The sequence below is a fragment of the Protopterus annectens genome, chromosome 2.part1, assembly GCF_019279795.1.
Source record: "Protopterus annectens isolate FY-2018-M chromosome 2.part1, PAN1.0, whole genome shotgun sequence".
In the NCBI taxonomy this organism is placed as follows: Eukaryota; Metazoa; Chordata; order Ceratodontiformes; family Protopteridae; genus Protopterus; species Protopterus annectens.
The window spans coordinates 1,701,792,029-1,701,818,072 of NC_056729.1; the positions used below are offsets into that span (position 1 = coordinate 1,701,792,029).

The 26,044-nt window shown below is 40.7% G+C and overlaps 1 protein-coding gene across 1 annotated transcript in view; it reads left to right on the plus strand.

The window, feature by feature from the left end:
• KIF1B (kinesin family member 1B) overlaps nucleotides 1–26,044 on the plus strand; it is a gene marked incomplete in the record, with an annotated part of 2,363,676 nt that overhangs the window by 2,049,435 nt on the left and 288,197 nt on the right. Inside the window, 1 exon segment of the mRNA XM_044063146.1 lies at nucleotides 3,991–4,052. Coding sequence (XP_043919081.1) covers nucleotides 3,991–4,052 — 62 coding nt within the window.

Below are 26,044 nucleotides of genomic sequence, written 5' to 3' on the forward strand. Positions count from 1 at the left end.
CCGAACCCATCCAGCAAGAAAGAAGGCGAGAAGAAGACAACTAACATGGAACGTTATGGTAGGTACATAACTTCTTATTTTGGTTTAACATATTCTATTCAGAATTTTTGTTGTGTCAAGTCTGCAACAGGATTTTTATGTTTTCTAATTGATTGATTCTTTGAGTAATTAGGGTAATGAGTTGATTGTTAATGTTGCCGCCCTTTTAGTTTTAAAAGGAGTGCTTTGTTTTACCTTGTTGTCTGAAGAAGTTTTCCATTAGTGTTGACGAAAAGCGCTTTACAATAAATTGCAGTGAGTGGTTCAAGTTAGATCAGAGCCTGTGTTTTGTTTAATTTTCTCAAGTTTCTTTGTCGTTTTTCTGGGTTGACAGATGAACGTGTGTTATTAAATGAGTCTGGATGGAAATTGGATATGACAGTCTATGTTTATGTGGCCTAGGAAGGTGGGGGAGAATCTTTGTACATAAATGGGAGAGTGGTCACTAATAGAGTCAGGTAGAGATTGCGGGTGATGATAGAGGTTAGGACTGGAAACAAGAATCCAGTCTGATAGATGTGGAGTTAGTCAATTTATTAAAGTGGATGGGAGTTCAGATAAGCTGAGTGAATCCATATAAGTTTATGCTGGAGCTTGGGCAGTTTGAAATTAGGGATAGTCAATTGATATTTACATCACCTAGTAGGATGGCTTCATTGGGTATATTGTTTGTAAACCAGGAGAGAATTTGTTCAAGTATGGGTATATTATCTCCTGGTGGTATATATATATATTGCAGAAATGGTTAAGGTTTTATGATTTTTGAGTTTACAGTTAGCAGTTAGGAGTTTAGTAGGGTAAAATGAAGGAGGAGGGTCAGGTAAGGGGGATAGGGTGAGATTACTGGAGTAGACTATGGCAACAGCTCCACCTTTTTTGGTTGTTCTATTGAGACGTAGTATCTTATAACCTTGGGGGAAGGAGTTCTTTAGCTGAGATTTGTGGTTTAAACCAGATTTCTAATATATTGGGAGAATATTGGGTTACCCAAGTATGAAATTCACTTACTTTACTGAGAATACTATGGATATTAATGGAAAAGAAATATAAATACTTTGTGGTAGGGTTATAGTGTTAGGATACTGACTGGAATGTTAGGGAATTTAAGGGTGAATTGCATGCAGAGAGGTCCAGTATTTGGATGAATATCACCAGAAAGCTGTAAAGTATTGCAAGGGGTAGAGTAAGGTTGTTTTGAAGTGGTGTAGGAAGTGATGTTTAAACTTAATTTTAGGTTGTAAAGAGAAGTGTAGGGGGATTTTGATCTTGGGAAGATCTTGAAAAGATTGTAAATATTTTTACAATATCTTATACAAAGCAGCTTAGCTCCACAAAAGGGGGTGATAAATTGTCCTAGTGACATCCAGGTAACCTCAGATACTGAAATCAAATTAGATTATATTGAAAACGAACTAGGCAAACTACATCCAGACAAAGCACAGTAAGAAGATGGAACTAGTATTAATGACCTGAGAATACTTTGGCATGAACTTTCAGTACCATTATATATATTTATTTACTAGGATGCATAAACATGGAGAGATTACTCATGATTAGAGACATACACTTGTTAAACCCGTCTTTACGGGAAAGAGAAGGACACACACACAGTTATACAGACCAATAAGTTTACTTTCATGTTGTGGAAAAGTAGTGGAGAAAATTATATTGGATAATTTATTGTCAGAATTAGGAAGGTTGGGACTTGAAACCATATATCAGCATGTAATGTTGGGAATAGATTTTATTACTACCTCTAACATGATGCTCTTTTAGAATATAATAAGAGCTATGAATGAAACATTGTGCTGTGATTTATATGAATTTAACTTCAGCATTTGATAGTCATACACAAAACACTGATGAATAAATTAGAACAGCTAGGAAATTATGTACTCTTGATAACATGGATAGCTGCATGGCTTACAGATAGGACATGGCAAGTTTCATACAGCAGTTGGACAGATGACATTCAAGGTTACAGTCAGGGTATCCCACAGGGCTGTATCCTAGGACCATACTTGTTTTGGTTGTATCTCAGAACTATTTTTTCATCTGATGTGTTCTACAGTCTGTGTACAGATGACTTGAAAATGGTTAAACTGATCACATGTGTTACAAATAGGGCATGTGTGCAAAAGAACTTGACTAAATTGACCATTTGGGCACAGGAGAATAATATGCTGATAAATACATCAAAAACTAAGCATATGAGATTTGGGAGGCATAAAATCAAATGGTAAGTACTTAATGCAGTGCACAGTGGTTGAAACTTTAGATTCATTTAAGGACCTAGGTGTATGGGTAGATCCAGCTTTGAGTTTTTCTAATTATATCAACCAAGTGGTTAGTGATAGTTATAGAACTGTAGGTTATATAAAAAGATTTGTAAAGTCTTGGAAATCAGAAATGATGAAATAAGTGTTTGTTAGTTATATTAGATCCAAACTTGAGTATGGAATAACAATATGGAAACCTTATAAAAAACAAGCATGAGTAAACTGGAAAGAGTAAAGCAGAAATATACCAAGGGCTTCCATGAGTGTGAAAATTTAAGTTATAAAAGACTAAAATAACTGAACTTGTACAGTTCCTCATATAGAAATTTAAGAGGAGGCCTTATTCAGATATATTTATTTTATTTAATATTTGTTGGTATGGAAAGTCTGACTAGGACTGAGCCTATTTTCAGTGGAGGCCCAGGGAGAAACACTCCATATGCATGTCTTTGGAATATGGCATTTAGAGATAACTACACTACTGGGAATGTTTGGGGTTATCTAAAAGTAGTACAGAATCATTGATAACCTATGTAGAAGATTCTATCAGAATGAAAAGTGTAATAATTGGTTCTCTGAGAGAGTAGCTGATGCATGGAATACTTACCAAATTACATTAAAACATGTACTTGTGTAGATATTTTTAAGAACAGCCTGGACACTTATTATGGGAACAACTGTTTTGGTATATTGGCAGCTAGAAGGGCATTATTGCTTGTGCTTGAAATATTTATATGTATGTATAGCTTATTCATTCTTCCAAGCAGCTTTAGTGTCCACTGCATTTGTCGAGGAGATTTCAGCTTACATTTATTGGTGCCAATGTTTTCATCAAGTATTATTGCCTCAACATTACTTCCAAATAGAAACAATGTTTTGCTTAGGGTGTCCTTAATGCATCATTCTAGTTTCTGCTACCTGTCTTTTCCATGGCCACTTATTGGTAGGCCTACATTTCTGAAGAACCTTCTGACTGTAATTCGTTTAAGATCATTTAATTATAAATCTGTTTTAACCCCAGATCTTCAGTAGAATCAGGAGGTTTTGAACCCTCTCTCCTTACCTTGGACTGTTTGTTGTTGCTGTGTAATAACAGTCTTGTCCTCTCTATGACCATTCCTTTAGCAGCAGTCACAAAGAAAGGGGGCAGGTTCACATTCTGTTTTATAATGGTCTACTGGAGACATTTTTGAGAAGTAACATCATTCAACAAAAAGGCGACACTGGTGTCAAGAATGCCTGGAAATCACAAGGACTATCCTCTACTAGTGGGGTCATTGCTGTTTTAAAGACCTTTCTGTTTCCATTCCTTGAAGATGTATGTTTATTAGTCGGTGCACTTTTTGACCAATTTTAAGCAACCAAAAGTATTTGCCTAGTGCTGCCAGTTAATATGTATGCTATCAAAATATATGCTGTAATAAAACTGAATTCACATTGGTGTCTGAAATTCTCTCCATGAGACTCCATGTGACAGGCGTAGTCTCATGGTGATGTATTGAAGAAGATAGAAGATACTGCTCTACCGATTTTGATTTTCTTACATACAGTGAAGAAAACTTGATAATGCTGGTGTAACAAAACAGTGAAATAATTTTCTTTATCATTTAGAAAGGCTTATATCAACTTACTTTTCTTTAATAGAAATGTGTTTTTTTTCTTTATTTTACAGTAACCGGGTGACTGGTGTTTATGAACTGAGTTTATGCAAAATGGCCGATACAGGTAGCCCTGGTAAGTAATTGACTATAAGTATTTTACATGGTACATGGATAGGTTAAGTATAGTTCTAATATGTTGTATTGCTGTACAATGTCAAAAGGAATACATAAGTAGAAAAATGCTTTGGGCACAGCTGCAGATTACAACATTGTTAGCACCCCCAAGCTCAAACCCAGTGGAGCAAGGTTTGGGAACACAGGTTAATAGCAATCTAAACTTCGATCACCATGTGTCCACAGTGGTAAGGAAAGCCTTCTATGTTGAGCATCTCATAAGTAAGGGCATCTCATCCAAGACTAAGGATGTTATAACTCCTCTGTACTCTACCCTAATCAGACCACTAATAGAGTACAACACACTCTTTTCCATGTACCTCACCAGACATGTGGAGCAACCAGTGAGAGGTTTCTCACCAAGAAAATTCAGGGCCTCAAAAAAAGAAAAAAAAAATCAGGGCCTCCAAAACATGACCTACATGGAAAGACTAAAAGCCCTGTCACACTGTATTCTGTATCCTACAGGCTGCTGAGAGGTGACTTGTGCCTCGCCTACACAGCAGTCTCTGACACTACACTAATGAAAATGCTGCACATCTGCAAAATAAAATGTGACAAAGGGTCTGTCACTCCAGGGATCTCAGCATAGCCTGAGACATTAACAGAACATGCTGGAGAGAGAGATGTATGTCCCAGAGATTACTGCTCCTCTGGAATAAACTCGCAATTCACATGAAGCTGAGCTCCTCAGTGACCCTATTCAAGTGAAAACTAGACGATTGGATGGATGACCATAAATTCACTCCAGAGTGGCACCTATGTCCCTCATGAACAGGGGTAGTCGGTGCTGATTATAGACTCACTCTGTGAATAACAACCATCTAACCAAGGTCAGTTAGGGAACTCGAGTATAACATGGCTAGACTTGTAAAGGCCCTAGGGCCGTTAGCCTAGTAACCTCCTATGAACCTATAAACCTATGATAGTCATAGGTAGTGAAGGCTGAAAGAGGGCCTAGTATGAATTTGGGTTATGGAGATTAGGAGTTTACTCTTGATATTTTGATGAAAGAAGTCTGCATTTCTTTGACTTTTTTTGTACCTTTCCCTGTTGACTTGCTTAAATGTCTACTAAGGAGGTCTTTAATCCATCACCTAACCAGCTGGTGCCCTCCCAGCCAAATGTAGGTCACACTGCTTACCATTATAGATCTACAGCCCTTCAGCAAATCCCTGTACCTGATGACATCAAAAGCTTGACCTCTTCTGGTTTATCCTGACCTGCTGTAATTTCACTTGCCAGCGAGGTCCTAAATGAAGTGTAACATCAGACTTAATACATCATCTACAGTCCTGATAATTTATTCTTTATCTTTCTTTGACACAGAAACAGATGCCCACCTTTATTTCTTTGTTTGCTTATTTAAATATATTAGCCAGGGTGGAGCACTATTCACAAATGACAAGTTTCAATCTTAGCCCAAGAAGCCGTTAGTTTGACAGTTGCAGAGACACATTGCAAGTGTAAGGTACATACCGAAGGAAGTTTTATGCTCAATGATTGGGCTGATAAGAGCTGAATATAGTGGAATGGTGATTGTATAATTATGTATTGACTTCTCTTTAGTATTAAAAATTGTGTATGCTGATTGGTCAACCCAACCAGCGTGCCCTTTGTAAATCGAGCATATACCAGTAGAAAAAAGTCTGACCACTGAAATACCATTGAGCAGCCAGACTTTACGATTGATATATGTTACCGGGGGCAGACCAAATACAACAAAAATCTAATATATTCTGTAAAACTAAAGAAACAGAAGCATACCTGATTTTCCTTGTATTTCTGTGCTGTTTTGGCAGGCTGTTGTACCTCTTAACTGCCTGGATTTTTGGAAAATGTCCACATTCTTGCCTTATACTAAAAAAAAGAAAGGAGATTATTTTTTCTCTGTTGAACAGTACTGATGTACTGTGCAAGCGTGGGAACTTAAGTTCCATACTCATGCACAGTATATTAGAAAACAAAGAAGAATGGGGTAGCAATGTGGAGGAACACTACAGCGCCATTATACAAAGACATTATTTAAAAAAGGTAATCAATTTATTTCTTAAATGTCATTGTAAAATAGCAGTAACCCACTCCTGCGTGTGGATAATGTTGGATTTACCCACAGTTACCTTTGTTTGATCATGAGGGCGTAGCCCTCCTGATCAAATCAAACCAGCTGTGGGTAAATCCAGCATTACCCATGCCCAGTTGTCGGTTATTGCTTAATTATACAATTGTTGAGAATGTACCGGAATTATATGTAATAGACATGTACATGTATGCATTTTCTACAGAGTCATAGAAGCAGGTGAGAAGATTAATAAAACTTGAATTGTGTTGTTGCATAGAGTTGTGGACAAATTAGAATACATCTTAACAGAGGGTTATGTAGATAGCTGAGATTGCCTTTAAAACAAACCTAGAGTTTTTAACTACTTTAACAGTGAATTAATGTGACAACTATTAACCCATCTTCCCCCCAACTTCCCATTATGTGTTAGAGAAGCAGCTTTGTCCTTCTTTCAGGGTCCAGTGCCACTTTGATGTTGGTCTTGGCTCTGGAGTCCTTCTTCACATTTCTTTCTTATTTAGGACTGATCTTGTTGGGTGATGTTATAAGAAGGTGCATGTAGTGACATCATGTGGGGAATTGGGTGATGTTATAAGAAGGGGTATGTAGTGACATCATGTGGGGAATGCTTCTATCTACATGAAGTGGAAATGAAGCACACTTCCCCCTTCCCTCTACAATGTAGCAACGGACTTTTGAGTAGTAATGGTGTCACCACCAGTGTACTGTCTTACCCCGTGTGCCTCAGCATATTCCCATACTGTCTTCCCTGGAAGATGTGAGCAGACTGTGCCTCTTTGTTCCTCATCCCCTACCTTGCTTGTACCAGCAGGTTCCAGAACCATTAGTCCAACTTGCATTTCTTGGATTCTGGTCAGGACTTTATTCATCTGTGCCAGCAGAATTGCTTAAATCTCCTTTCTTAGCCTGGAGAGATGCCTGTAGACCTGCAACATCACACCCTCCAGAATGTTTTTCTGATTCACTACCAATACATTAGACCTCTCCCATCATTTCCTATTTTTGGTTTCTTAACTAATGTTATACTGAGTCACAAGCCTCTGTTTTTTTTTGATTGTGATTTTTCTTGTGATGCCATTTTGCGGTTTCCATTTTCTGTGGATAGAAAGAACTCCTGTAATATGTTGCGACTATGTTCACGATTTCAGATTGTACCACACATGGTAAACTGTGTTTAGTATAGGTTCATAGGTGTATAATAGACAAATGACCACAGGGGCTTTTTAAGCCTAGCTGTGCATCCCAAATGTATCTGACAAGTTGGGGAATCTTAAGGTTCTTGTAAAGGGTATATGTAGGCTCAGGCTTGGATATTCAAGCATTTACAAGCTGCTGCTGTCCATTAGGATCGTAGGTGCCGTACCAGGGGGTGAACTTACAGTTCCCCATCCAGTGGTCACCATTATGCTCCAACTGGATTAGGGAAGAACTCTGCTTCACATGGAGAAGGTCCATCACAGCGGTATCCAGGGATATCTTGTTCATATTTTCATAGGTGTGTACTAGACTAACAACCACTAGAGCCTTTACAAATCTAGTCATGCAATCCAAATGTGATCCACAAATCTGATTTATATATGGGGTGATTTTCTGACTGCCTCTGTTCATCAGAGACAAAGGCATCAAACCAGGAGTGAATTTCCGATTACCCATCCGTTGGTCCAAGTTGCACTTAAATAGGGTTAGGGAGGAACTCTGCTTCACATGGATGGGGTGCCTGTTCCAGAGAATGGGAATTCTCTGAGAAGCATTGCTGTCTCTCCAACATGTCCTATTCATGTCACAAGCAAAATTTAGGTCTTTTAATCTAGTAGTTCTGATGTTTATTTTTGGATGTGCAAACAGTTTCTCAAAATAAGGTCCAGGGATGCCTTGTGCACCAGGCAAAGATTACCTCTCAGAAGTTTGTATGATACTGAGTAAAGAGAAAGGGCTTTGAGGCAATCAGCACAGCACATTTTTACTCCCTGTATTCTGTTTGCAAGGAACTTTTGTGGATGCTGCAGTTGCTGCAGTGTCTGTTCAGGTTCATACCAAAGGGGCATTATACTCTGTGATGGGTCTGATGAGGGCTGAGTACAATGGTATGATGACCTCCCTGGACATAGATGCCAAGCCTTCGCTTATAAGTTGAACAAGATAGGATTTTTTTGCTACCTTGGACACATGTTGGCCGAAGGCTAGGTTTCTGTCTACATGAGTTCCCAGATCCCTGACTACCTAATCAACTTTTAGGGGGTGTTTTATTGATGATGATGTTATACGGGGGTGGTTGACTTCCCAAAAGGTACTATAATGCATTTGTTTGTATTGAGTTTTAAGCCATGGCTTTTTAGTATCAAGCATTTGTCTGTGTTAGACCTTCGGCATAGACCACCCCTCAACAGTCTGTAGGAGACCGAGTACAGGGATAGGGCTTAGAGACAGTTTGCATAGGAGATGTTGTTTACCCCATTTTTTTCATAGATTCATAGACTGTTACTAGGCTAATGACCGAAGGGACCTTTCTAAGCCTAACTGATTTGTTTGCAGTTAAAGCATTCTGTATCTTTACAGATCTTTATCTGTTTAAAAGCTTTCATTTTGTGGCTTTCTCTAGTGCTTTGTAGGCTAATAGCTGCAGGCTAGTGGGAGCTGGTTCTTTTGTGTTTTTGTTAAAAAAAAAAAAAAGTTTAATAACTTTGACAGAGGTTCTGTCTATACACACTGAGCAGAGTGGATGAGAGGTGTGGACACCAACTCTTAGCTGAGATATATAAGTATCCTGTTTTTTTTCGATTATTTATACAGTTTATTGTTTCTAGCAATTTATATATAGCACTTTTATTGTAATCTGCACGGGTAACTGATTTGTTTGCAGTTAAAGCATTCTGTATCTTTACAAATCTTTATCTGTTTAAAAACTTTCATTTTGTGGCTTTCTCTAGTGCTTTGTAGGCTAATAGCTTTAGTGTATACTTGGTGGCTTTGTAGTTGCCCGCCCCTACTGTAAATCTGATCTGGGACACTCCTCCCAGTCTAGTGTCATTAGCTCATTCTACCTAATACAAAGAGAACATTTGATAAGGCCTTCTGTTTCTCCTTTTTCCCTTTCAAAAAAAAAAAATGTTTGCCTGAATTTCCTTATGTTCTGACTGTGCTTCTCAAACATTTTGGAAATATAGAGTATATTTTAGAGCATTTATTATAACTTTAATTGCCTTAATATTGCTACAACTCAAGTACTGTAGGTTGCACTGCATCTGAAGGGTTTGTGTGTTTTAGCTGCTTTTCTGTATATATAGACTTTTCTGTATGTGTAGACTAGCTACTTATTCTGCTGTATTACTGCCACTTAAATTGTTTTTCAGTTGTGCACTTGCCTTGATTCATTTAAAAAGTTTTAAATTGCTAATTTTGTAGAGTTTTAATTGCATTTACTGTTTAGGACTACACACTCAAGTGTGTTAGATTTTTCTGTGTTTATTTACTGTATTACATTGTTTAGCCTGTTTCAACAAAAAAAAAAAAAATATATATATATATATATATATATATATATATATATATATATATATATACACTATCTTGTTTGGTCGTTTCCCACCTTTTCTAGCCAGTCCATATCCCAGGCCTTGCTTGTCTCAGGACTTTATTTTCTGTGTTCAGAGCTATCCAGACCTTGCTGTGGCATAGGGAAGTCCTACTGCCTAACGCTAGAGGAGTGGTTTCCAGCTCTGAAATCGTAATTTTATTAGCCTTTTTGGGCTGATTTCTATCCCTTTCAACTTTCTGGCTTAAAAATGCGTGTGTGTGCACATTTTTCACATCGTGCAGCACTACGAGGCTACAGTTAAACTATTCCAGGTGCCAGAAAATCTGCTCTTCATATTTTCCCTTAAAACTAGCTGGTTTCTCAGTAGTAGCACTAAAATCTGAACCCCTGTGACTAGCACTTGCTCTAGAACCTGCTGTAAAGCACTAGGAAGCCTGAACCTGATACAAGCACTCAGCTCTCCTTGTCAATAAGGAGAAATTAATCATAGGCACTAAACAGCCTACAATTGCAAAGTACCTTGCAAAGGTAAGGGAAAACAGCTCTTAAACCTTACAAAAAAGCACCTAAACAGGCATGTCCAAGGGTCAGCTTCCAGTGGTTTCTCCTGTCCAACTGGTGAATCTGGGCATACTGGGGCAATGCGGCAACTGCCTCATGTACACAGACAATCCTCTCCTCCTACCACCCAATACTACAACTGCGAGAGATGCACTTACATAACCAAACTGGAAGCAAAGCACTCTCTGGTCAAGACTTTGCTAGACAGTCAAGAGGAGAAGGCTAACACTTGAATTACACCTCTAGCAACTCATAGCCCTTCAAAACCCACACCATCAACTCCCACATACAGCAATACTAAACCCACATATGCGGAGGCCCTTAACATTAACCTGCCCAAGCAACAAGGACCTCCGAAGCCAAAACGCAAACAAACACCAGTCACAACCAAAGTGACACATAGCTCACAACACCAGTGTGCCACCCAGCAGCAGCCCCTAAGGCAAGACAATGTACCCGACACTTAATAGGTGACTCTATAGTCAGGCACACTGATGTCCCACTCACCAGGCTGAACAAGGAGAAAATTACAGTCAGCTGCCTGCCGGGTGCCAGGATCCGCCACATAACGCATGTACTCAAGTCACTCCACAAGAAGAACAAATACGACTCTGTCATTGTCCATGCTGGAGTAAATGACTTGAGACGTACCTCCCTGGACTACATGAAAAGAGACATGGAAGTGCTCTTGGATCATGTGACCCAGGCAGGTATGACCCTAGCCCTGAGTAGCATCCTGCCTTCGCCCAGAATGATACCACAGTATAAGGACAAAATAATTGACTTCAACAACTGGCTAAGCTTCTGGTGTCATTCAAAGGGGATCCAGTATTTGTCTGCCTGGGAAGACATGATCGACAAACCATGATGCTTTGCCAGAGATGGTCTGCACCTGTCACCCTGGGATTCAGGTTACTGGCTAAAGCTCTTGCCACCCCTATAGTGCCTTTTTTAGGCAAGGTTCAAAGGATAAAACCACCACCGTAACAGATACAAGCATGCAAAATCTGAAGGTAATGCTACTCAATGCTAGAAGTCTAAACCTCAAAATGCACTCTCTCGAGGCACTCCTAAAAATGGAGAACATCGATATTTGTGCAGTGACTGAGACCTGGTTCAAGGCTCCAGAGAGCACCCCTGCAATACCAGGCTACAATTCTTACCACACTTTTCGGGCACAAAACCAAGACCGAAACACTAAAGGTGGAGGAGTGTCCATATTCACCAAGGATATTCACACCTCCAGGCTAGTTGCCCAGCACAATGCATCTGAAATTCTCCAGGTGCAACTAACACTAGGTAAGACTGCAATCCAAATTGTAGCTTGCTACAGATCCCCCACCATACCCCAAGATTCTCACTACACCTTCCTAAACATACTGGAAAATATTAAGATACAACCAAACACCCTAATACTAGGTGATTTAAACTACCCTGCCATTAATTGGGAAAACTACTCCGGTACCAACTCCTTTTCCCAACGGTTCTTGGAATTCATAAATTCCAACGCCCTGGATCAACTAATCCATTGTCCCACCAGGGGCTCCAATATCCTAGACCTGGTCATTACCAACATGGGAGATAGAAGCTCCACACCGGTGGTCACCCCCTCATTGGTCAGGTCTGACCATAAGCAAATCACCTTTGACATCCACATCCCACCCCCACCCCCCAGTAAGGAAACCTCCTTAAACAACTTCTCCAAAGCCAACTTCATGCTACTGAAGTCAGAAGTGACAAACTTCACAACACCCACGCAGACAGGATCTGGAAGTTCGACTGCATAATCCTACACTAAGGCACTGTACGAGCACATCCACTTGTGCATGAATCGTGCCATCCCGGATAGAACCAAGATGCTCTTCTCCAAAAAAAGGAAGCCAATCTGGTGGTCCCCTGCTATAAACAAAGTATACAACAGAAGGAAGAAACTGTTGCAGAAAAGAGGAAAATCCCAGGATGCAAAAAACTCCCTCACCAGCCTCAATAAGAAGCTGAGATCCCTCATAAAATCCTCAAAAGCTAGTTACGAAAATAAAATTGCCAAAGATTCCAAAGACAACCAAAAGGCATTCTATAGTTATGTCAAGAATCTAAATTGCAATGCTCAGATCTGCTCTGAACTACAACAGAATGGCATTAAATATACTTATCCCAAAGATATTGCCAGTATCCTGGCAGATCGATTTAGTGCCAACTTCACTCCCCTCTCACCCCCTAAAGGGCCCATCTCAATACCAAAAGATTGCCAAATTCCGATAATCACAGCCACACAGGTAGAAACAGCACTCTCCAAAGCTAAGAATACAGCATCCATGGGACCAGATGACATCCCAGGCTGTGTACTACATGAACTACAAAATGAACTGGCACCCCACTTAAGTGTCATGTTTAATCATAGCCTCACCTCAGGCTTCGTGCCCACTGAGTGGCGCACAGCTACAGTTATCCCGCTCCACAAGGGAGGATCCACCTTGGATCCCGGGAACTACCGTCCCATCAGTCTGACAAGCCTGATCTGCAAGGGCATGGAACGCATTATCATGGAACTTATAAACAAAGAAATTGGCAACCTCCAGACACTGGACCCCCCCAGTTTGGGTTTGTGAAGGGCCGATCTTGTCTCCTGAATCTGATTGACTTCTTCGAATCGGTCTCCAGAGCTGTGGACAAGGGTAAGGAGGTCCACACAGCCTGTCTGGACCTCGCCAAGGCCTTCGACACCATCCTCCACTCTGGAATCATAGATAAACTTACTAAGCTGGGCATAAATCCCTACGTCACTCGATGGGTTGCCAACTGGCTTACTGACAGAACCCATACTGTAAAAGCAGCCGACTCCAAATCCAGCTCCAGACAAGTTACAAGTGGAGTACCTCAGGGTTCAGTCCTAGGACCACTCTTGTTTGGCATCTACTTCTCTGAAGTACAGGCCAACATTAAGGGACTCTGGCTAACAAAGTTTGCAGATGACTGCAAACTGAGAACCATTATTGAATCCCCAAATGATGTGGATATTGTACAAAAGGGTCTTACAGAAACAGATGCCTGGTGCCAGAGCCATGGGCTCAAGCTTAATGCCAAGAAATGTATAGTCATCCCCTTTGGAAAAAAACATGTACCCATGAACTACCACATAGGTGGCAGGACACTAAACATCGAAAGTGTGATGAGAGACTTAGGGACACAAGTGGACAGTTGTCTCACTTTCGATAACCATATCGCCACAACAGTCAGGAAACCCTTCTACGTGGCACACCTCATCACTAAGGGCTTTTCATCCAGAAAAAAGGAGGTCATTGTCCCACTGTACTCATCCCTCATTAGACCCATTATAGAGTATAATGCCCCATTTGGTATGTACCTCACAAGACATCTGCAACAGCTGGAAAGGCCACAGAAATACCTCACTAAAAGAATCCCAGGCCTAAAGCAGATGCCATATGCTGACCGTCTAAAAAAACTCCAGCTATACTCTGTGGCATATCGTCTACACAGAGGCGATCTCTGCTTAACATACAAGGCCATGTCAAACCCTGAGCTGTTGGACATGGTCCACTTAAAGAAATCCCAATCCCTCAGAGCCACACGCTCCAGGGATCTAATCCTTATCATCCCAATGAACAAAACATGCTGGAGGGATAGGTACCTGACCCAGAGACTCCCCATACTCTGGAATAGACTGCCCATACATGTCAAGCAGAGCACCTCATTGGCTCTCTTCAAAAGGAACCTTGATGATTGGATGGGAGATAGGAAATTCACCCTGGGGATCATGTCAGTCGCCCTGCTAGACAGGGGCCCAGAGAAGTAAATATTGTGGGAAAAAATTTCCAGGGAATTGTTATGGCTAGGCTTGCATAGGCCTTAGGGCCGATAGCCTAGTACCAACCTATGAACTAAGTTTTCCTGAAAGAATAATGATGTCCTGCATTCAAATAGGACATTGAGGGCAAGACATTTATAAGATACCTCTATCTATAAGGGACATGGGTGCCAGACTTGTTGTAAATGTCCTGTTCCCCATCCCCTTGTCTAGGTTGTGCTTAAACTGGGTAACAGATGAACTCAGCTTCACATAGATGGGAAGTCTGTTCCATAGGAGGGGCAGTCTCTGGGACAAACATTTGTCTCTCCAGCATGTTCTGTTTAAGTCACAGACAAAATCCAGGTCCCTAGCCCTTGTATTTCTGGCACGTTTTGACTTGTGAATATGTAGGAGATTCATAAGTGTGGGGCTTGCGGATGCCTTGTACGCCAGGCATAGATGACCCCTCAGCAATCTATAGGTAGGGTTGCCACCTTTTCAAACGGCCAAAGTGGGACATTTTCAGGACACACATCATATTTTACAGGCCGACACATACCCACGGTCAGTACAAAGGATAGAATTTTACTTTTTTGCCTAAATAAAAGCTTATTCTTGTTGAAGTTTAGTTGCATATTCTGTTTCTTGTAACATTTAGGTATTTTAGATACAGAAATAACTATTTTATGCAACTATTACATAAAATATGGGACAGAATTATGTCCTACAATCACAGGACATTTGCCATTTTTAATATTTTTGGTCAGGACACAACTGCCCAAAGAGGGACTGTCCCTCACAAAGTGGGACAGGTGGTAACCCTATCTATAGGAGACTGAGTAGAGGGAAAGGGCTTTAAGGCACTTTGCATAAGGCAGTTTTGTTGTACCTTGTATTCTTTTTGTAAGAAACATTTAAGATTGCTGTAGTTGCTGTATGTGCCTGGTCATGTACAGTCCAAATGGAGCATTGTACTTTATGACTGGTCTGAGAAGGGTGGAGTACAGTGGGATAATGACCTCTTTGGACCTTGATGCTATGCCCTTATAGGTTGTGCAACATAAAATGATTTCTCACCACTGTGGCCATATGGTGGTCAAAGGTAGGGCTACTGTCTACATACGTACCAAAAACCCTGACCACTGGGTCAACTCTTAAGGGTATATTATCAGCATGGTAGTTAGCCAGGATGGTTCCTCCACAAAGGAGGAGCCACCACTAATCCTGGGAACTATTGCCTTATTAGCCTGACAAACCTGGTCTGCAAGGCCATAGAACGTATCATTGTGGAACTCATAAGCAAAGACATTGGTAACCTCCAAACTCTGGACCCCACCCAATTCGGGTTTCTGAAAGGCAGATCATGCCTTCTGAACCTGATCAACTTCTTTCAGGCAGTCACCAAAGCCGTAGACAAAGGTAAGGTGGTTCACATAGCCTATCTTGACCTCACCAAGGCTTTCGATACCATCCCCCATTCTGGAATTATAACTAAACTCCGTAAACTAGGTATAAATCCCTACGTCACAAGATGGGTTGCCAACTGGCTCACTGACAGAACCCACACTGTAAAAGTTGCAGACTTCAAATCTGACTTGAAACCAGTGACAAGTGGAGTACCACAGGGTTCAGTCCTGGGACCTCTCCTGTTTGGTATTTATTTCTCTGAAGTACAGGCTAACACAGAAGGCCTCTGGCTAATGAAGTTCGCAGATGACTGCAAACCAGGAGCCATAGTCGAGTCCCCAAATGATGTGGACATCCCACAGAAGGGCTTCACTGAGACAGATGCCTGGTGTCAGAGGCATGGCCTCAAGCTCAATGCCAAAAAGTGCATTGTCATCCCCTTTGGTAAAAACTCTGTACCCATGAAGTACCACATAAACGGCAGTCTATTTAATGCCGAATGTGTGATGAGACCTTGGGACCCAGGTGGACAATAGTCTCTCCTTTGATAATCACATCGCCACAGTAGTCAGGAAATCCTTCTATGTGGCACACCTCATCACAAAAGGGTTCTCATCCAGGAAGAAAGAGGTCATTGTTCCCCTCTACTCATCACTCATTAGACCCATTGTAGAGTACAACGCCCCTTTTGGAATGTACCTCACAAGACATCTGCAGCAGCTGGAAAGGCCACATAAGTACCTCATATTGAGGATTACTGGCCTCAAACAGATGACCTACACTCACCGTCTCAAAAAACTCCAGCTTTACTCTGTAGCATATCGCCTACTCCGAGGAGATCTCTGCCTAACATATAAATCTATGTTAAACCCAGAGCTGTTGGACATGCTACACCTAAAGAAATCCCAGTTCCTCCAAGCTGCACATTCTGGGGACCTAAACCATGTCACCACGATAAACAGGAAATGCTGGAGGGATAGATTCCTGTCCCAGAGACTTCCTATACTGTGAAACAAGCTACCCATCTATGTTGAGCAAAGTTCCTCGTCAGAAAAATAAATTGGAAGTTAGAAAAATCTTGATGAGTGGATGGGAAATAGGAAATACACCCCGGGGATCACTTCTGTGGCTCTGCTCAACAGGGGCACAGGAAATGAACTTTCGTGGGTGACGTAAGCCAGGGAACCTTGTTGGCTACGCTTACGTAGACTCTTGGGCCGATAGCCTAGTATCTACCTATGAACCTATGCTAAGAATTGTAGTACTCCCCCCCCCTTTATTCAGTTGGAACATCTATATACACCCCTTCTGGTGTACAGTAAATGGTACAACCCAGCTTACATAACAAATGTTGTTCTAGTAGGTTTACTGGTGCAGTAGTACTCAAAGGAAAGAATGTTTTTCTTTGATTGGACCTACAGAAATGATTATAGGTTTTAAAACAGGATATGTAACAGTAGCATTTGTTACACCAACTGCCTTTACTTTGTTTTTATACTGGTATTTAACTGTCTGAAGTAACTTTTAATACAGACCTAGTGTTGCCAGTTTTACCAAGAATAGAATTGGCTTTGCATTTTTTACTTTAACATTGGGTCTTTTTTTTTAGTGGCAGCAATGGGATTAAGATTTATTTTTGTTTTATTACCCTGCCATAGTCAGAACGGTGATTTGCAGCACTTAGTATGGACTTTAAGCCTTTTTCCTGCCAGTCTATAAGCACTCTTGATTTTGTACAGGGTTTGCAAGCCCTGCACGAAGGCAGCTGCAATAGCTGGTTTAGCTTGTTCATTTGGATCTGGTATTTCTAAATGTTTAGCAAACACTGCTTTAATATGACTCAAATAATCTGCAGGGGCTTTCTCTTTATTTTGGCTACATGCCTGACACACTTTTGTAATTTAACAATGCTATCCTTTATCTATTAGTGCATTTCCTGTGTGAGTGAAATATGTTATTTTAGCCTTTTTAAGTAACTGTGTTCTTATTTCATTTGAAGTAACTTCCCAAAGCAGCTGGTTTAAATGTGTCAAAGTAGGGTTGTAATATATTTTTTTTAATTCCTCCTTAAACCTTTATGGATGTTTTTTCTCTTCTTTTAGTTAGAAAACATTTAGACATAGAATACAAATCAGCATTAGACCCCCCCTCCATTTTTTTAAGGGTGCCAAAAAAATCTTCTACAGAGGCAATAGCCTCTTGTCATACCCTTTCTTGTGAGCGCTTGTGATAAGCCACAGGAATGTCAAACACTAGTGCTCCTGTTGGAAAGGCTTGTTGAGAATGATAGGAAGAAAAAAGAAAGAAAAACACATTTTTAACTGCAGATGCCTTTTCCAGAGATGAGATATAAACAGGAGAGCTAAGTTCAGATGTAACAGTACCATGCTGACCTCGTGTTCAAAAATGCAGAGGTCTGAGAAACAGCAGAATTTTGTACAGGGGCCACCCATACCAGTACATATGGGGTGGGTGCAGTAGCTACTGCAGGATAATCATCCTCTTTAAAAGTCTCTGCTTTTTGGCCATCCTCAGTTTGTTCCAAACCTGCTAAGATAGGATAAAGGGATCCCTTTTTACTGGTCTGTACTGCCTTTCTAACCTATTTTAATTGTTTCAACAATTTCTTATTGACATCCTGCAACCCTCTTAATGCTGACTTCTTTTCCCTTTTAAGTGCTTCACTGTACCAAGAATAAAATGCTATCATTTGTTCCCCACTTACTTTGCTTTTGTCTTCTTCCAAAATACCTTTCAATGTCAGTAATTTAGTCTCATCATAAGTTCCATTTAATGGAAATGCCCCACCAGCACAATTCTTAGTAAGCTGAAACCAGTCATGCAGATATTTACAACTTTCCTTCCCATAATTAAAATACATAAAATATGCAGGTGTTCCCTTTTCAGGGATTTGATATTGCTTGCTTATCTTTGCTCTCATTTTCTTATTTTGTAAATCAGTAATAATAAAAATGTTAGGCTTACATTACAACTCCTGGATGTTGGCAGTTCCAAAGACAGAAAATAACTGTAGTAATCCACACACCATACAGGGAGAGAAAGGTAGGAAGTCTGTCAGCGTGCAGCAACAGAGGAGGGGTTTCGATCAGCCTTTTCCCACAGAACCCCCTTGCTTTTGTCCCTGCGTGAGCTCAAAAGTTACAGCTCCAGCATTGCGGTCGGAATAACAGAGAGGATATGTACTGTTTCCAGAACTGACAACTCTTTTGGACCCTCTGAGGGTACTTTCACACAGTCATACTGTTAAGTCCCAGCGTGCTTTGGGCTCATAAATTATTTTAACAATGCATACCTCTAAGTCCTATCATGCGGTAGCCTCATGAATTTGTTTTAACAATATGTAGCCTACGTCCCAATCATGCAGTGGGCTCATGAACTTGTTTTAATTTTACAGTCTACGTCCCAGTCATACGGTGGGCTTATGAACTTGTTTTAACTTTACAGTCTACGTCCCAATCATGCGGTGGGCTCATAACCTTGTTTTAACTTTATTGTTAGCTTTTAACTTTTTCTTTTCTTTCTCTCATACATTGACAGAATAGCTCTCATACTTCTTATTTTTCAGTCCTGAGGGTACCGCCCTCAACACAAGGCGCCTCCTTGTGTTAATTTGTCCTTTACTGTATGTGCACATACATTTACTATACTCATTTACTGTGGGGTCCTCCCATTATTACTTGTATCCCTTACAGCCTCTCAGTCAAACAAAAACACAGTCATGCACTTATACTGCAAACACAGTCATGCACTTATACTGCAAACACAGTCATGCACTTATACTGCAAACACAGTCATGCACTTATACTGCAAACACAGTCATGCAGTTGTACTACAAACACAGTCATGCAGTTGTACTACAAACACAGTCATGCAGTTGTACTACAAACACAGTCATGCAGTTGTACTACAAACACAGTCATGCAGTTGTACTACAAACACAGTCATGCAGTTGTACTACAAATACAGTCATGCAGTTGTACTACAAACACAGTCATGCAGTTGTACTACAAACACAGTCATGCAGTTGTACTACAAACACAGTCATGCACTTGTACTACAAACACAGTCATGCACTTGTACTACAAACACAGTCATGCACTTGTACTACAAACACAGTCATGCACTTGTACTACAAACACAGTCATGCACTTGTACTACAAACACAGTCATGCACTTATACTACAGTCATGCACTATGCTACAAACACAGTCATGCACTATGCTACAAACACAGTCATGCACTATGCTACAAACACAGTCATGCACTATGCTACAAACACAGTCATGCACTATGCTACAAACACAGTCATGCACTATGCTACAAACACAGTCATGCACTATGCTACAAACACAGTCATGCACTAATACTACAAACACAGTCATGCACTAATACTACAAACACAGTCATGCACTAATACTACAAACACAGTCATGCACTTAAGTTTTGCTAACCCTTTCCCCTTACAAAACTATTTCCCTTCCAAGGCTAATATGTTTGCACACCCTGAATAGCTGCACATCTGAGTCTCTGACTATTCCATACAAAGCAGTGTGGAATTCACAGAAAATCTGTGATGGGCCCTATTCCAGAATTGCCCTGCAGCAATACAAAAGTTCAGATCCAGAGAACTGTAACAAATTGTTATAGTCATAAATAAATAACATTAAGAATTTACCTTATATGCCTTTAGTCAGGAACAACACTTCAGGATGTGCAAACAAAAATTTTATTCTTACAGCGCTGGGAGACTGTCTTCATTGCAGATGTCAAAGTAGTCTCTCTGAACAGAGACAAACCACATGTTTTATACATTTTTCTTATCAAACCTGGTCATGCACTTTCATTACGTTACCATGGCTGTGTCCTATAGAAACCTTTGCAAATGTCCTCATCTCTCGTGCTTTTTGCCTCAGACATCACGTGAACACCTTCCTGTACATGATCCACCTGCTTCCAAGGGGTCTTGTTTCTGACCTTGGATGTTTCATACCTGCCCTAGCAACAACGCACTCCTAGCGTGGAGGAGTCAGGCTACAAATTCCTTTTGTAGTAACTGAAACACGTACTATTCTCTCTTATTACATACTAAAAGAAAGACAGCAATACTGTGGCTTATGAAGCTGTATTTTTCCCAGCTCTGCATACAAATTATATTTGCTTTTTAACAATCATATTATAACATCATTAATAAACTGAAATTAATATACATTTTAATAAGCTGGTCTTGTCCCATAACATATCTAATTCCATGAGTTTGTCTGCAATACCCAAAAGACGTATTGTACCAACTGCCTTGGCCAGTTCAAGATTAGCAGTATGTACTGTTTTGCCCTCGTCCATTGCTTTGGTGACCTATTCAAAGAAGTCCACCCAGTTGGGCAGGCATGATCTGCCCTTGATAAAATCAGACGAGTTTGGTACTAGGCTATCGGCCATAGAGCCTATACAAGCCTAGCCATAACAATTCCCTGGCTATTTCTTCCCACACTATTTACTTCCCTGGACCCCTGTCTAGCAGGGCAACTGACATGATCCTCGGGGTGAATTTCCTTTCTCCCATCTAATCATCAAGGTTCCTTTTGAAGTGGGCCAAAGAGGCGCTCTGCTTGACATGTATGGGCAATCTATTCTAGAGTCTGGGGAGTCTCTGGGTCAGGAACCTATCCCTCCAGCATGTTTTGTTTATTGTGATGACGAGGTTTAGATCCCTGGAGTGTGTGGCTCTGAGGGATTGGGATTTCTTTAAGTGTAGCATGTCCAACAGCTCTGGGTTTGACATGGCCTTGTATGTTAAGCAGAGATCACCTCGGAGTAGACGATATGCGACAGAGTATAGCTGGAGTTTTTTAAGGCGGTCAGCATAGGGCATCTGCTTTATGCCTGTGATTCTTTTAGTGAGGTATTTCTGTGGCCTTTCCAGTTGTTGCAGATGTATTGAGAGGTACATACAAAATGAGGCGTTGTATTCTATAATGGGTCTAATGAGGGATGAGTACAGTGGGACAATGACCTCCTTTTTTCTGGATGAAAAGCCCTTAGTGATGAGGTGTGCCGCATAGAAGGATTTCCTGACTGTTGTGGCAGTGTGGTTATTGAAGGTGAGACCACTGTCCACCTGTGTCCCTAAGTCCCTTATCACACTTTTGGTGTTTAGTGTACTGCCACCTATGTGGTAATTCATGGGTACATGTTTTTTCCCAAAGGGGATAACTATACATTTCTTGGCATTGAGCTTGAGCCCATGGCTCTGGCACCAAACATCTGTTTCTGTAAGGCTCTTTTGTAGAGCGTCCACATCATTTGGGGATTCAGTAATGGCTCACAGTTTGCAGTCATCTGTGAACTTTGTTCGCCAGAGTCCCTTAGTGCTGGCCTGTACTTCAGAGAAGTAGATGCCAAACAAGAGAGGTCCCAGGACTGAACCCTGAGGTACTCCACTTGTCTGGAGCTGGATTTGGAGTCAGCTACCTTTACAGTTTGGGTTCTGTCAGTAAGCCAGTTGGCAACCCATCGAGTGATGTAGGGATTAATGCCCAGCTTAGAAAGTTTATCTATGATTCCAGAGTGGGGGATGGTGTCAAAGGCCTTGGCGAGGTCCCAGATAGGCTGTGTGGACTGCCTTACCCTCGTCCACGTCTCTGGAGTCTGATTCGAAGACATCAGTCAGGTTCAGGAGACAAGATCGGCCCTTCACGAACCCAAACTGGGTGGGGTCCAGTGTTTGAAGGTTGCCAATGTCTACATACATGGATACAGTTTCCAAAGACTTCCTATGTCATTGTTAACCATTTCCATGATAATTTTTCCATGAGTTTGCACATGAGACTAGTCAAACATATAGGTCTAGTTGCATGGCACAAAGCCTGTCTTGAGGCCAGACTTAAATAGTGACTCTAGTGGTCCTAATAGTTTGTGTTTCATGGCATGTTTGAGGCATCCTAGAATATTATCAAGGCCCATTGATGTGTTTTTTTTTTTTTTTTTTTGGCCTTGGAGAGCTTGTCGCGGACCTTCTCCCTAGTGATAGTTGGGGGGGGGGGGGTATGTTCAGTGGTATTTCGTGAGGGGTAACTAAATAACCAGAGTAGTAGTGCAACAGCTAGCTGAAAACCATGTAAGTTCCAGTCTGCCATATAAAAACACTGGTTTCCAAAGACAGTCTATTCAGAATACAAATCCAAGACCAGGAGCATAAAATGTGAGTCACATGAACTCAGTAATTGTTGAACAAAATGCTGTCATCCAAAAAAATTAATGATGAAATGATTTTTGGATGAAAGTATTTTGTTCAGCAAAGTTTATGTGACTCATGTTTTATATTTCTGGTCTTGGATCTGTATTTTGAATAAAGATCGTCTTTGGATACCAGCGTTTCTATGTAGTGGACAGTGACTTTTGTGGTTTACAGCTAGCTGGTGCACTACTACTCTGGTTATGTGGTTACTTTGAGTCCACTTTCGCTTAGTTTTAGTTTATTTCCTGAAGGATTACTGAGGGGAGGGCTAGAGGGGTAAAACTGGAGCTGAATTTGTCAGCCAGCAGATTTGCTATATCTTCTGTCTCAGTATAAGTGTCTCTATTTATAATTAGGTCTGCACATTGGTGTGTACCACCTTTGAGGTTATGAACAAAGCTAAATAAAGCCTTGTGGTTACCCTTGGCCTGGGTGCTACTTTTGTCTCAAACGTGGCTTTGGTAGACTTGATTTTTCCCCCCCGAGTTGCTTTTTAGATTGACATTTTTTTTGTCCTAGACACTGCACTTCCCAGTTTTTGCCATTACTTTTTCTCCTTTTGCTTAACGACCTGTATGATGTTGGGATTCTGCCAGGGTGGTTTGTTTTTTGAGTTTTTGCTGTCTTTATTTCTGGTAGGTACAGCTGTCTCTATGCATCTATTAACATTATTGTACAAAGTCTGTCTAAGCAATTCCTCATAGGCAACTGTGTTCACTTAATTGTAGGAAGTTTGCCTTAGAATAGTTCCTATGTGTTCCAGGGTTAGCAGGGGTCACAGGTTATATTTTTTATTTCAAAGCTTACAGCTTTGTGGTCTGACCATACGAAAGAGGGCATTACACTTGGGAGTGCAGCATTCTAACAGGCCAGCCTTTCTAAATGAGGGCAAGTCATTACACACCACTTATCTAGACTTTGCAAAGGCATTCAACACCATCCACACTCCAGTATCACTGATAAACTCTCCTGTCATTAGTGGTGTACCCCAGGGTTCAGTCGTTGGGGCACTCCTGTTTGGGATTTACTTCTTGGAGATCAAAACAAATGTTAAGGGTTTATTATGCATACATCTCTATACTTAGTGCCATCATAAACTCCCCAGAGGACAAGAGAATCATCCAAGAGGACCTTTCCAAAACCAGTAGCTGGTGTCAAAACCATGGCCTTAAACAGAATGCCAAGAAATGTACAATTATATTTTTTGGCAGGCATGGCATCAATTGTAACTATCACATTGACAACACACCCCTGAAATTTGATCTTGTAGTAAGGGGTCTGGGAATCTGTGTTGATAATGAACTGTCCTTTGATCACCGTGTGTCCACTGTCCTACCTTTTTTCATTGCATAGCATATATCTATACATATGGCGTTCAGGTCCAGGGTTGTAATTATTGAACTGTACTGTGCTGTCCGACTGATCATTGACTATAATGCCCCACATTGTGTATACCTGTCCAAACACTTGTTACAAGTGAAGTGACCACAGTACTGTCTTACTAAAAAAGTCAGAGGCTTAAAATCACAAATGTGTGCAGAAGGTCTCAAAGCCTTATCCCTTTCCTCTGTATCGTACAGTCAAAAGCTTGGGTTATTTCAAAGAAAAGAGCATCAGTTGTGTTGCCTTATCCATGCTGGTTGTTATGTCATCTGTGGGGGTCCACAGTATAATCATAATAATCCTCCATCAACAAAATCAGTACTGTTTATTACAGAGTAAGTGCCAATTTTGTAAGTAGGAACTAGATGATGCGCTGTTTACCATTAGTTTCTCTAGAATTTTGTCTTGAATAGGGAGTATAGAGAGAGGTTGGAAGCGGTTGGTGCAGGCATCTTTTGATTCCTTTAGAACTGGTACTAATTTCCAGGTTGTGGACAGGGTATTTGATGTGAAGCAGAGGGGTGACAAATGTAGTCTGTTCAGTGATACAGAAAGCATAGGTAGAGACTGTCGAACCTAGTAGGATAGTCAAGTGAGATTTGGTCTTGTAAGGTTGTTATCTGCTTTGCAGTAATCTTACTAAAAAAGAAGGGTAGTATATATATATATATATATATATATATATATATATATATATATATATATATATATATATTTTTTTTTTTTTTTTTCTTGGGGGTTGGAGGCTGTTTGGAGGGTAGTAGTGGGAGTGGATGGTGATGATGAAAGGGTTGATGAATTCCTTCAGAAAGTCAGATGGTGAGAGATTGCCCATTTGACATAGTATGGAATTTAGTATAGAGCCTTCTTTAAGTGTACCCTGTGTGCAAGATTCCTTGTGTCTTGTCAGAATTGTTTTGGGAAGTGTAGAATGGAGGTTTGTTTTCATGGCATTTGGTCTTGTGTCTGTGAATTGCGTGCTTGGTATTATTATGTAAGGAGGTGCAGTGATTTCTGTTTGCTGATGTGGGGTTCATTTTTCCAGTTTTTCCATTTCTCATTATGAAATTGAGTTAAGGTTTTAAGCCATTCAATTTTGTTGTGTTAGAAGAGTCTAGTAACTATGGAGGAATAGGTATTTTGGAAGTTGAGAGAGATGATTTGCAGTGGAGTTTCCATCATTAAGGTTATCAGTGGGTGTCCAGTCTACAGATGAGAGATGAGATAAAAGTCTAGAGAAATTATTTGGTGATTTTTGGTCTGAATAAGATCATCTTAGGGAGATATTTAATCTTAATATTTTGCATTTGGAATGTTTGGGGCAGTGGTCAAGCTGTGGGAGGGCAAGGGGTGATAGAAGAAATGCTAGCAGGGTGGGAGGTGACTATGAGGTCTATAGCGATTATTGATTTGTTACATTATTATTGAGTGTTCTCGGTTCCTTGACAAGTTCAGTAGCTAAGGTCAGCTAACAATTTGGAAATATCTTGAGTGGCATTTTCAAGAATGTTTAAGTTAGTCTCCAAAAATAACCATATGTTTCATAGGTTCATAGGTAGGTATTAGGCTATCAGCCCAAGGGCCTACGTAAGCCTAGCCAGCAAGGTTCCATAGCTTACGCCACCCAAGAAAGTTATTTTCCTGTGCCACTGTCGAGCAGAGACACAGAAGTGATCCCCGGGGTGTATTTCCTATTTCCCATCCACTCATCAAGATTTTTGTTGAAGAGTGCTAATGAAGAACTTTGCTTGACATAGATGGGTAGCTTGTTCCAGAGTGTAGGCAGTCTCTGGGACAGGAATCTATCCCTCCAGCATGTCCTGTTTATTGTGGTGACAAGGTTTAGGTCCCTAGAGCGTGTAGCTCGGAGGGATTGGTATTTCCTTAGGTGCAGCATGTCCAACAGCTCTGGGTTTGAC